The sequence below is a fragment of the Bidens hawaiensis genome, unplaced genomic scaffold (assembly GCF_021521415.1).
Source record: "Bidens hawaiensis isolate Kalapana, Puna unplaced genomic scaffold, B.hawaiensis_p1.1 tig00059007_1, whole genome shotgun sequence".
Taxonomy (NCBI): Eukaryota; Viridiplantae; Streptophyta; class Magnoliopsida; order Asterales; family Asteraceae; genus Bidens; species Bidens hawaiensis.
This window is the reverse complement of record NW_027500629.1, coordinates 9,233-21,539: the sequence shown is the minus strand read 5'-3', so window position 1 is coordinate 21,539 and position 12,307 is coordinate 9,233. Positions and strand designations below refer to the sequence as shown.

The window sequence follows — 12,307 nt, the reverse complement described above, 5'->3', positions numbered from 1 at the left end:
CTATGAGCAAAGTTAGTTTTGTTAATAACCATGAGTAATAAGCGGCCTAGGTGTGGACTTGTTTTCTACCACTATATTGTTTAGTGATAATTATTTGCTAGGTTACTATGGACTTTGGTTGGTATATAACAAGAGAACCGGAGAAATAATGTTCACATGTGATATTATTTGAAGTGTAAATTTTGAAGGGTAAAATTGTTTGGGCCCATAGAGTCACCCATCTTCATTTATTTTTCTGTATTCATATTTATTCCTACACCAAATTGGTTTCAATCAATTTATTCATATACGCCCATATCATGAAATGGGTGGAATATGGATATGTTACAATCAAGAAAACATTGTATTATTTTCTATACATTTTCTTATCAAACATCATTTCAATTCACAAACCAACCCTACAACCCTGAGCAAAGCCACAAAACACAACCACCGACACAAGTCACACAATTACATGAAATAAAAATTACCACTCTTATCCTCTTTTCTTTTAGCTCTATGTTCGAACCAAAGGAAACCAAGAGCCTTATTGTCACCAACACTTGCCGTTTAAAAAAAAATCATTTGAAACAAAGAGTAGTGTTTACATTGAAATAGAAAACAAATGAGTAACAGGTTGCTTCGCTAACTCTTTCTAGATAGCAAAACTAAATCGTTTAAAAATGATATTCATTGATATGTAGGGTCATAATGCTACTATAATACTTACCCATTGATTGTTAGAGTCGATTAAGTAGTTCCACAATCTCATACGCAATGAAACTATAAGTACCAAACCAGCCAATCGATTGGGGAACTGGCTACATAACATGATCAGTTGAGTTCATTTGACTCGTTTTTAGACGAAAATTTGAGCCCGACACCCCTTATTTATGAATTTTTTTTAAAATACATTTTGAATCCCCCTCCTAGTGGTGTAAACTGATTTGTTTTTGTAAAATTTGTATATGGAAGTCGTCCAAACTTCGCCAGCCCCTGTTGGATGGACTTACCATATCTAATTAAATGGAGAAATTTCAATTTATTATATTAACGTTCAAAGAAGTCATCATCGCTTTATTGGGGTGGTAAGAAGTTTTACCTTAAGTTCACACCCGAAGGTTTCCACTGTTTGATGTCACGGGTTCAAATCCCACTCCCAGGTAAAAGTGAATTCAGTGATGGTTATCTAAACCTTCAAAAAGCCATAAGCACTTTTAAAAAGCAATTCCAAACATGCTCTAAGAGAGCCGTGTTGATAAAATAAAAGTAGACGAGGAGGCAAAATCAAAATCCCACATGACCACTGGGTTCAGGTTCAAATTGGTCTTTGCTCGTTCATAACTACTACGTCCGTAGCTGATTTGATCTGATCAACAACAACACGCTTTTGTCTCTTCCGATTCCATGAAACAAACGTGGGAAACCATCTTTCGTGGCTTAATAGTTTATTATTTTTAAATAATTTTGTCCAAGTCGGGGTGCCATAAATTCACCGCTAATAGCGATGAACAGATGCTCCTCATTTATTATTACAACCATTTTTCACAATAACTACACCCACAACTACCCTCTGTTTACTACACTTCCCCAATTTCGTCAATTTTCTGGTAAGTTACTTCTATTACCTCTTCATTTCATGATCCTGCATCTGTAATTGTTAATCATTTATTGTTTACGCTCTCAGAATTCAAATTGTTTGTTTGCTGTTACATTTGTAGCTCCACCGCCAAGTGTTCGACCAAATGCCTCACTCAGTTTTCTGTCTTTCAAAGTTTATTTTTTTTAAAGTATTTGCCTTGCATGAGTTAAATTTCATTTGGGATCATCGAATTCTTTCTTTCTTTATTGTTAATTGATTGGTATATGAATGATCCTTTGTGTTCGCATCGATCGAGTTTTATACATGCAACATTGAACTCTAATTATCATCATCATCATCATCATCGTACTCAGTATATCCCACCAATAGCAAAGCTATGGTAGGGTCTGAGGAGGGTAAGATGTAGGCAGCCTTACCTCTACCCCATAGGGATAGAGAGGCTGCTTCCGGTGAGACCCCCGGCTCGATAGTAGTTTTGCATCAAGCCTTGGACATAAGGCACATAGCACTCAATCATCGGGACACCGGCTGATCGGTGCATGTACCCTTATCTTTCAGCTATCAACGCCACTACATGATGCCTAATTAACCGTCCGTCACTTTTAACGTTATTTTCACGAGATTAGTAAAATAACGTCAAAATTAGTGCAATTTCACTTTTGCCCACCCGAGGGTTCACACATATATACATCATATGTGCGCACCGCAAGCAGGGCTATTGAACTCTAATTATGATCATCAGAATTCAAAATTGACTTGGGTTCAGGATTAACACCATCTTGCAATTGTAATTGTTAAAAGTTTAGGCTTTGAGATGGGAAATTGTTGGTTTACTGTTGCATTTGTAATTCGACCGCCAAGTGTTTGTTAAAATGTTTTGACTCGGTATACCTCGGTTTTTGAAGTGTTTTCCATGAATGAGTTGATAGTCATTAGGGATCATCGAATTGTATCATTCTTTCTTGCTAATTGATTGCTATATAAATTGATTAAGTTTTATAAAATTCATAGCTTCAGGTTCTAGAACATTCATGGAGGTTGTTAAAGCGGTTGAGAGTCACGGGTCTACATCTCATGACAATCTTGCTCTCAAAGCTGATAACAAAAGTTATGGCTTCAGTCATCTAGTTTCTTCTGCTTGGAAAATATCTCATTTGTTATCCAACCATGACCAAAAAACAGTGAGTTCAAAGTATTTATAGGATTTGAGTGTTGAAGAATATCTATAAGTTATAAACGTCTAAACTACCATCACTTATCATTTTTGAAGGTTGATGGAACCACAGAGAATAAGAGTCTGAATGGAGCTAGAATAGGTGTGGTGGCTAAACCGTCTGCTGAGTTTGTGGCGGGAGTGCTAGCGGTATGGTTGAGTGGCGGTGTAGCAGTGCCGCTAGCACTAAGCTACCCAGAAGCTGAGTTGTTGCATGTCATGACTGATTCGGTTTGCTCTGAAAACAACTTCTACTTTCTTGTCTTATTTTGTCTTTCCTACGTTTTTTTGGTGATCATATGGTTTTTTAAGAAGCGTGTTTTTATAGGACGTGTCGATGATTTTGAGTACTGAGGATCATAGTGAGCTTATGCAAAAAATTGCAGCTCAAACTGCGGCTCGGTTTTCTCTAATACCTGATGTTCCTAGTAATGATGTAAATGATGGTGTAATTCAGAAAGAAATTCAATTCTCAGATAAAGTAAAAGGTGTTTATTCATTTTATCAATGTGTAATTTCATGGGGTAAAACTACAAGAAACAGAAATGAAGTTAATCAGTTAAATCTTATTTTAAATTATATGGAGAGTAGAAATTAACTCACATTTCTTGATTTTAGTAACCGAGTTAAATCTTATTTGACACTTTAGTGCATATGTGCCTGCTATGTAGCTTTGGATTTAGCAATTAAAACTATTTTTGTACATAAATTTTAAAAACAGATTATTTTTTGTGCTTGCTAAAATGTGGAAAATTTGAAACTTTCGTGCATTTTGCCCATTTTCTAATTATGTAATATCAGTAATATTATGATATCAATTTTATTAGTTTATGTATATGTTGTTTTTGATACACAGGTGATGATCCAGCATTGATTTTGTATACTAGTGGTACAACTGGGAAACCTAAAGGGGTTGTTCATACACATAACAGCATTTTAGCACAGGTAATTTTGTGTGCACTTTATTACGAAACATTAATAAAAAATAACAAATTATTATTTTGAAAAAAAAACTTGTAGATTGGTTGGTTTGTATTTATTTATTATACGCTTAATTTCAGGTTAAAACGTTATCAACAGCTTGGGAGTACACATCAAGCGATTGTTTTCTGCATTGCCTGCCATTACACCATATCCTAAATATCTAATTAAATTATGTTAATGTGTTATACCTGTTTGTTAATGTTTATCAGATTTTTTTGATTGATCCTTAACTTTATCAATACATGTGCATGGACTCTTCAATGCATTGTTTGCTCCTCTTTATGCTGGTTCCATGGTTAGTTATTACAGTTATTATGTTATTATCCGTTGAATTAAGTTTATTGGCCAAAGTTTTGAGTTTCTATATGTATATTTTTAAGGTTGAATTCATGCCAAAGTTTAGTGTGAGCGGTATCTGGAAAAGGTGGCGTGAATCATATCCCAAAGACGGGGCTAAACTTAAAGATGCAACAACTGTATTTACAGGGGTATGCCATTCTTTTACAAATTTCATATACCTTTTTATCACTGTTTACTCATCTGAAATCATTTTGATTTTTAGGTTCCAACAATGTATACCAGGTTGATACAAGGCTATGAGGCTATGGATCCAGACTTGCAAGCAGCTTCTGCTTATGCTGGAAGTCAGCTGCGTCTAATGGTAATTACTCAAAGATATTTTGTGTATATATTTGTGTCTATATAGAGAGAGAGTGTCTGGTTCCTGTACAAAAACTTGTTAACCTAAAAACGTTGGAAGAAATGAAGAGCAGGCATGTGTAAGCGTGAGGATTTTATGGGCAAGGGCATTTGCATCTATTTACGAACAATACCATATAAAATGGGATAACAGGACCATATTTTTCATAGTAAGAATTCGGTCCTAACTTGTGCAGCATAGCAACACTGTAAAATGGTATTAACAAAACTGTTATTCGTGCAGTGTGTTACACTTAAAAAAAGTTTTCTTTTTTAAATGATGAAGTATATAAGTTATTTGAGTTTAAAAAAAATGGTGAAACTAGTATTTAATGAAAAAAGTCAACATAAGGGGGAAAATATCTCTTTTTCCCTTTACAGCCTTTACGAACTTCCAATTAACTACGATGCCACTGAATGAATCGTAGCCATTGACTTGATTTGACCAAGGAGTCAAGGACCCATATTGTTTCCCACTTTTTTAGGTTAACTTATTTTTGTATATGATCCTGACTCTAAGTGTGTGTGTGTGATTCATTTACCTAAACATGTGCATAAGAATATAATGTTTTGAGTTTTGACTTCTTATTTCCAAAATTTATATTATCTCAATAGTAATTTAATGTTTTGAATAGATGTGTGGCTCCTCAGCCCTACCCCTGCCTGTCATGCAACAATGGGAAGCCATTACAGGACATAAACTATTGGAAAGATACGGGATGACAGAAGTAAACTGAAAATTTTTCTTATTATTCTGATCGTTGTTAACTATTAGTCATTTTTCTAATGATTATAACTAATTACCATTTTAGTTTGTCATGGCCCTTTCAAATCCATTAAGAGGACTACGAAAAGGAGGCACTGTAGGCAAACCCTTTCCAGGCGTGCAGGTTAGCAAATATTTGGAATTAGGGATTTTTTTTTGCAAATGAATAAAATATACAGTTATTAATAATATTTATTTAAAAAAATATAGGCCAAGATTCTTGCAGACAACGATGGTAATGAGGGTGTTGGTGAACTTTGTATCAAAAGCCCTTCGTTGTTTAAGGAATACTGGAAACGTCCCGAGGTACTGTTATTTCTTTGTATGAGTAAGTAAAAATTTATACTGCTTATGCTGAATTCACTCGCCTATCAGGTAACCAAGGAATCGTTTATAGATGGCGGATTTTTCAAAACTGGTGACTCTGTTAAAATAGATGAAGATGGATATTATGTAATTTTGGGACGTAAGATTCATAGACTTACTAATTATTATTCATATCATTATAAATACTCATGTGACACTTTTTTTCATTTCATGTCCTAAATTCAGGTACCAATGCTGATATAATGAAGGTAGGTGGATACAAATTATCAGCACTAGAAATTGAGGCAATTCTTCTTGAAGTAAGTTTTTGTCTACAATTTTTATTTATTAAATAATAATATAATGGGAAATGCATTTTAAATTATTTAAATTTATTGTTAATTTTTATGCAGCATCCCGCTATTTCAGAATGTTGTGTGTTAGGGTTACCTGACAAAACTTATGGCGAAGCTGTAACTGCAATAATTGTACCAAATATAGAAATAAAAACAAGTCGCGAAAAAGAATCAAAGCCTGCTATAACCTTAGATGAACTACGTTCATGGGCTAAAGAGAAACTTGCACCATACAAGGTAAACTAACTATTCGTATATTTTTCATTTTAATATAGTTGTGTAAAGTTATTATGACTTATGAGCATGTAGAAATCTACTGATCTCGTGTTACTTTCTCCAGCTACCAACTCGATTATTCTTATGGGACTCATTGCCTCGAAATGCCATGGGAAAGGTAAAATATAACATGTTTTAAATGAACTTGTGAATTAAAAACACCCATAAAGCTAATTAGTCATTTTGTTTATAAATTTTAGGTGAACAAAAAGGAGCTGAAGATGAAATTGGCTGCTCAAGAACAATAAGCCAGTGTCTCTATTTGTCTTAAAATTCATATTATTTACTTTGGTTATAACTCTATAAATATTATTTTGTTATTGAACCAGAATTTGTTTTTAGAACTTTGATAATAGTGAAGGGTCACTACCAGTCACAAATTTCCTGTTGTTTTCGTCTCTGTTAGGTACCTTTCAACTTCCATGATATGTGGTGTAGCCGTGTTTGGCATAGACGACACGACACACTCTAGGAATATAAGAATAGAGCATATAGACACACATGCTAAATTTAGGAATGGATGTTTTGTTTTGTTTTGTTTTTATTTGGGACAAAAGAAGTGGGTTCAGCTTTGAAGTATGCCCAGCCCATATTAGGGAATCACTTGCAATTATTAACAATGCATGCATTTGATGTTTGGTTATAAACAATATTTCAAATCATATGGCAAATGTGGCATTGAGTTGCAAAGGTATTATTTTTTATTCATATTTAAGATATTGATTTTATTTCTATGGAAAGGATTCCAATATTTTACTGTCAAAAACTATATTTCAATAGGTGAATATAGAGAGATGTGTAATCAATTAACCATGGTGCGTTGTGAAAACCGGATAGGACAATGAACCGATCATTCTATCGATATAGTAGTTATATGCGACAAGTCTTATCATATTTCTACTTTTTGATATATGAATTTACATGTTGGTGCTCTTCATTTTTGAATAGACATATGGCTACTCTATTTTAAAATTTTACTGATTGAAGTAGTTTTTTTTATTTATTTTGCAATATAACTTTTGGTTATTTGATGTTTAAAGAATGGGATAGATTTGTTTTTTTTCTTATATATCCAAAAGTAATTTTATTATGAAGAATCTTAATACAAAAGGTATAGGTTTTTTGGTTAACATTTAAAACTTGGAAAGTGATCCATATATAAAAATAAACTATGGATTAAGATAACGTAAATTATGTACAACCATATTATCTATCTCTCATCCTATCTTACAGTATTCAAATTCAGATTCAGATGTATATAAATCCCTTCACTAATAAAAAACAAAATTCCATATATAAAGTTTTTCAAACAGCTGTTAACTCCCCAATTTAAGGGGACAATATTAGCTTTCACACATTCTCTCTTTTACATAAACACCCTTTCTTAACCCCACAATTTTTGGACATATATTTATATATTTTCAATTTAATTTAATTATTTTGTGTAGGCTTATTGTAAAAGAAAATTAAATTATTAAATTGCAAAAAATAGTATATTGGTTTCTTTGGATGTAATTTGTTGTCATTAATAAGATTATAAAATCCAAAATGCCATATTTTGCAGCTTTAACCATCTAAATAACATTGTACCAAAAACAAACCTTAAAACACACTTAATAATATTAATATATATGTTTACAAGAATACATTTAACTTCCGAACCTATTAAGACAATGTAATGTAACATAAATCTAAAAACAAAAACCTATCAACACCACAAACAAATGACCTCCCACCATCTACACCACACATCAAACCAAATGAAACTTAACACCATATCCTCTTTGCCCTTTGCCTACACAATTATAATATAAACCTTTCAAGAACTCGATTACGAAGGCGAGCTTTTAAAAAGACTCCGCCTTTCATCCGCTACCGATCTCGCTCTTTGTAATGGGCCTATCGGGCCATCACCGTTACTAGTTTCCGGCCCCTTTTTCTACATTTCATCAACACACGGCCCGTAAGCCCAACTACACGCCGCAAAGTAGAACAAATTCACAAAGCTCATAATAGCAAGGACCCAATAATAACTATCGTATCGCCCTTGGTTAATATTATCCGTGATCCAACCTTGTTTCACGCCATTTTTTGTAACCCGTTCAATCGTGCTTAATATAAGACTCGCTAACAAGTTAGCAACCGCCATTCCCAATAAGAAAAGTGAGGCTGCAATGTTTGACATGCTTTTCGGGAACTCAGAATAATAAAACTCGTTTTGACCAATCGCACTAAACGCCTCGGCTAGTCCATGTAAGCAGTATTGCGGGACCAACCACATTGCTGACATGGCAATAACCGCTTGTGGGTTGTTTAACAACCCTTGTTTAACTGCTTGTTCTCTTCTAGCCCGTTCAACTATCGCAGATACCACAACTGCCAACGTGGAAAAAACTAGCCCGATTCCCATTCTTAACTTAACACCAAGATGAACCGGTTTTCCAACAATCTTTGATGCCAACGGGATTATGACACGGTCGTATAACACGACCCAAAGGGCTATAACTGCGATTGTGAAGAATGCGAAGGACCCGGCGGGGATTTGGAAGTGTGGGCCCATGTGACGGTCCATGGTGCTTGCTTGGATTACTGGAAATGATGATTGGCTGACGTTTATCGACATCATTATACCCGATGACCATAATGGCAGAACCCTGATTAGTGCTTTTAGTTCTTCGGTTTGTTCAAAGGTGCATAAACTCCATGGGTCTGATGCAACTCCATCTGGGGTTAAGTCTTTTGGGTTCTGAATGATGCAAGCTTTGTTCAAGAACCTGCATAAAGATTTAAATAGGGTTGTACTGTAAGTGAAACTGAAATAACCGAAACCAACTGTTTGGTTTTATGTTTTATTTCAAAAACTGAGTTTCCAGTTTGGTTTTGGATTCGCATGTACCGAAAATCGAAAAAACCAACCGAACCGTAAAAATCAAACCGACCTTTATAACCGAACCGAAATAACTGAACCCAACCCAAAACTGAAGATCTGGTATGTTTTTATTCAAAAACCATATTTCCAGTTTGGTTTCGGTTTTTACATGTACCGAAAACTAAAAAAACCTAACCATAAAACCACACCGACTTTTATAACTGAAACATACCCGTTAAAACTATAAAAACCAACTTTTGTTTTTGAATTTAGGGATCATAATATAACAAATTTTCTTAATGCCCAAAGTTATAGGCTCACATTCATTATTTTGCACCATTTTTTCAGCCCAAAAAATTCCAAGTGCAAATGGCAAAACCGATAAAATGAAACCAAATCGGCCCGTAATGAAAACCGAAAAATTTTCAAAAACCAAGAAACCAATTTTTTTATTTTTGGTTCAGTTTAAGCCCAAAACCGACCTATGCTATGCACCCCTAGATTTAAAGATCACATCTTAACAAAACTCGCATAACTGTACATGTTAGACTCAGTTTACTTTCAACATGACCCGTTTTGACCCGAGCCTACAACGTGATCAATTTATGAACGAACCAACCTCAACCGAAAGCAAAACGATACCTTAATCTCTTGGTAGGAAAAGCGTCAGGCGAATCCTTATGATACTGCCACGCATCAGCATTCAGTGGCTGAGACGGGAGCTTTCGGTTCTTATACGTAACCACAATCAAAGTATACTCTTTTTAACTTTCATTTTCACATAGAGTTTAGAAGCAACAAAGAACAAAACTGTTGATAACAACATAAGAATTACAGGAACCCCAAATCCCACCTTCCATCCTGCATGATCTTGAATATAAACAATGCCCGTAAACGCAATTAAAACCGCAGTTGCACCGGCTGCATAATACCACCCGAAAAAGCTCTCTAGTGCTCGCTCATTGTTAACATTGTTCTTATCGTCTATTTGTTCGGCACCGAATGCCAAAGAACACGGTCTTACACCACCCGAACCCATTGAGATGAACACGAAAGCGAATATTAAGAAAGCGAACTGCAAATGTGTCGTTTGTTTGCACGTTTCGGTTAACGGGTTGCATTGAGGTGGTTTTAGATGTGGGATCATTGTTGTTAACCAAAGCAAGAACATACCCTGTTGTTACAATAATTAACAGCATAATTAGCTTTATGATTGTTTTGATAATTATGAAGTGATACATAATGAAAATCCACTGAATAACTAAAGTAAAAACACTGCAAAGTGCAAAGTATGTATGAAAAGTCAAGATTCAACAAATTATTTGGCCTAAAATCTACTGTTTGGGCTCAAAATTCTATAATTCTCCTAATTTCAAGATTTTTTATACTTTATGTAAAGAAAGACTAATTTTCCCCTAATTTCAAGATTTTTATACTTAATTTCAACTTTTCAAGAAAGACTAATTTTCACCTAATTTCAAGATTTTTGATACTATATTTCAAGAAACTAGAAAGACTAACATTCCCCTAGGTTCAAGACTCTTGATATTTATTTCAAGAAACACAAAAACTTAAAAAATGGGCATCAAGCCATTAACTATTGTCAAGATTTTTTATGCTCTAATGTGGATCAACTGAAACAACTGGAAAAGATTATTAAAGGCAGTAACTTTAAAACCAGAGTGCAGAAATCAAGATCTTAAGAGGAAGTGCATGTGGACCACAAGCTGCAGCCTGCAGAAGCACTTCTAAGTTCACTGAATACATGTAACCTAATAAATTAATTAATCAAACTGCCTTACTGATTCAGCAACCTAGTCAAACTAAATTCTTTATGCAAGTCAACGTCAGATACACTATTCAAACATCAACGTAGGATGCACAAAGTATATCAAGATTGTGTTTTTTGATGGTTTTAGCTCAGATTTACTAACAGATGGTAAAAAAGATAACTTTATAATAAAAAAGTTTGAATTTTTTTTATTTACCAGAAGTGAAAAGCAAGAACCCAAGGCAATGGTGAGAAACCGACCCAGATATGAATCTGAAAGAAATGCACCCAACACAGGGGCAAAATTGGAAGCTGCAGTCCAAAGAAACAGTATGTTTGTGCCTTTAGCAACACTAATCTTGTAATCACTAATCAAATAAAGAATCATATTTGGCACCAACCCATAACTGGCCACCTTCTCAAACGCCTCATTTGCTGCAAAAAGATTCAAGATTTAACAAAAAGATCAAACACCCAGATCAGATTAACCTTAAAACTTCAAGATTTAAAAAACCCATGATGTAAAATCACATAAAGTGTCAAGATTGATATATAATTATATACAATATGACATTACAATGTTACATACCTATGATGAAAGGCATGGTGACTAGACCACCTTTCTTTCTTGTCGTTTCATGGCTCAATTGTTGCTCACCCATTTTGCTTGTGACTAAGAATGTGTGGGTTTTCAGTTTATATATATACAGGTGTTAGATATGGGTCAATTTATTTTGGTTAAAAAATTGGACAAAGTGTTGATTTTTTTAATTTGAAAAAAAAAATGTTAAAACAATGAGAGAATAGTTGGTTTTCATTTTTCAACTTGAAGTCCAATCTCAAGTAACACTTGCTACCATTAAGACTTAAGAGTAAGAAGATGCAAGATTCAATTTTACTTTTTATTTTTAATGAAAGAAAATAAACCTTTTTTTTAATGACTTAATTTAGTGTAACTAGTCGTCGAGACTTTAAAATGCTTACCACCTGTATAGATTGATGTTCTATCCTATTAATGATATGCATTTGTTCAAATTAAGCGGGGACCCGTAAAAATTTCTCACAAAATTCTTGTCGCATTCGTGATTCGAACCTTGATGCATTCTCTTGCCTCACACTTAATTTGGTTAAATTTTGCCAACCGAGCCAAAGATCATTGAAAATAATTCAACTTTTTAAAATAAAAAAAATAATTATAATTTTAGTATTGTTTTGCTAATGTGAAGTTTTATATAAATGTGAATAATTTGAATGAAACAAGTTTAAAACTTAATAATTATTTAGTACTTATTGTTTTCAGCCTTTTACTTGTACGAAAAGGAAATTCCATAAATAGTAATATATTGTTTCTGATTTACTGTCTTTAACCATTTAGAAACGTTACAACAATGAAACATGTTGTAGCTTAAACGATTCTTATAAGTTATAAGAAAAGAAGCTTTAGTGGTAACTTTAGTGTGATGGTATTGTAATTTGGTTACAATG

General features: G+C 33.9%; 1 protein-coding gene and 1 pseudogene across 2 annotated transcripts; one reads left to right on the top strand and one right to left on the bottom strand.

The window, feature by feature from the left end:
- The first annotated feature begins 1,389 nt into the window (after nucleotides 1–1,389).
- On the top strand, nucleotides 1,390–6,514 carry LOC143602486 (putative CoA ligase CCL8). Its single transcript, XM_077079568.1, has 17 exons — nucleotides 1,390–1,589; nucleotides 2,594–2,763; nucleotides 2,853–3,026; nucleotides 3,124–3,283; nucleotides 3,652–3,740; nucleotides 3,857–3,928; nucleotides 4,024–4,074; nucleotides 4,160–4,267; nucleotides 4,342–4,440; nucleotides 5,114–5,206; nucleotides 5,291–5,368; nucleotides 5,455–5,550; nucleotides 5,620–5,710; nucleotides 5,797–5,870; nucleotides 5,964–6,143; nucleotides 6,247–6,300; nucleotides 6,383–6,514. The coding sequence occupies exons 1-17, from the start codon at nucleotides 1,487–1,489 to the stop codon at nucleotides 6,428–6,430; spliced, it is 1,740 nt and encodes a 579-aa protein (XP_076935683.1). The 5' UTR covers nucleotides 1,390–1,486; the 3' UTR covers nucleotides 6,431–6,514.
- A 1,332-nt stretch (nucleotides 6,515–7,846) lies between these two features.
- Nucleotides 7,847–11,553, bottom strand: LOC143602483 (protein NRT1/ PTR FAMILY 1.2-like; annotated as a pseudogene). Its single transcript, XR_013147856.1, has 4 exons — nucleotides 11,412–11,553; nucleotides 11,040–11,257; nucleotides 9,694–10,225; nucleotides 7,847–8,956 (listed from the first exon to the last, which is right to left on the bottom strand). The product of XR_013147856.1 is annotated as a protein NRT1/ PTR FAMILY 1.2-like (transcript).
- Nucleotides 11,554–12,307: the final 754 nt, after the last annotated feature.

Bases quoted from the DNA above. Each gene is read 5' to 3' on its own strand.
- LOC143602486 (XM_077079568.1), top strand. From the start codon at position 1,487: ATGAACAGATGCTCCTCATTTATTATTACAACCATTTTTCACAATAAC. The intron at 3,027-3,123 runs GTTTGCTCTGAA...GTGTTTTTATAG, and splicing joins TGCATGTCATGACTGATTCG to GACGTGTCGATGATTTTGAG. The intron at 5,551-5,619 runs GTACTGTTATTT...CTCGCCTATCAG, and splicing joins AATACTGGAAACGTCCCGAG to GTAACCAAGGAATCGTTTAT.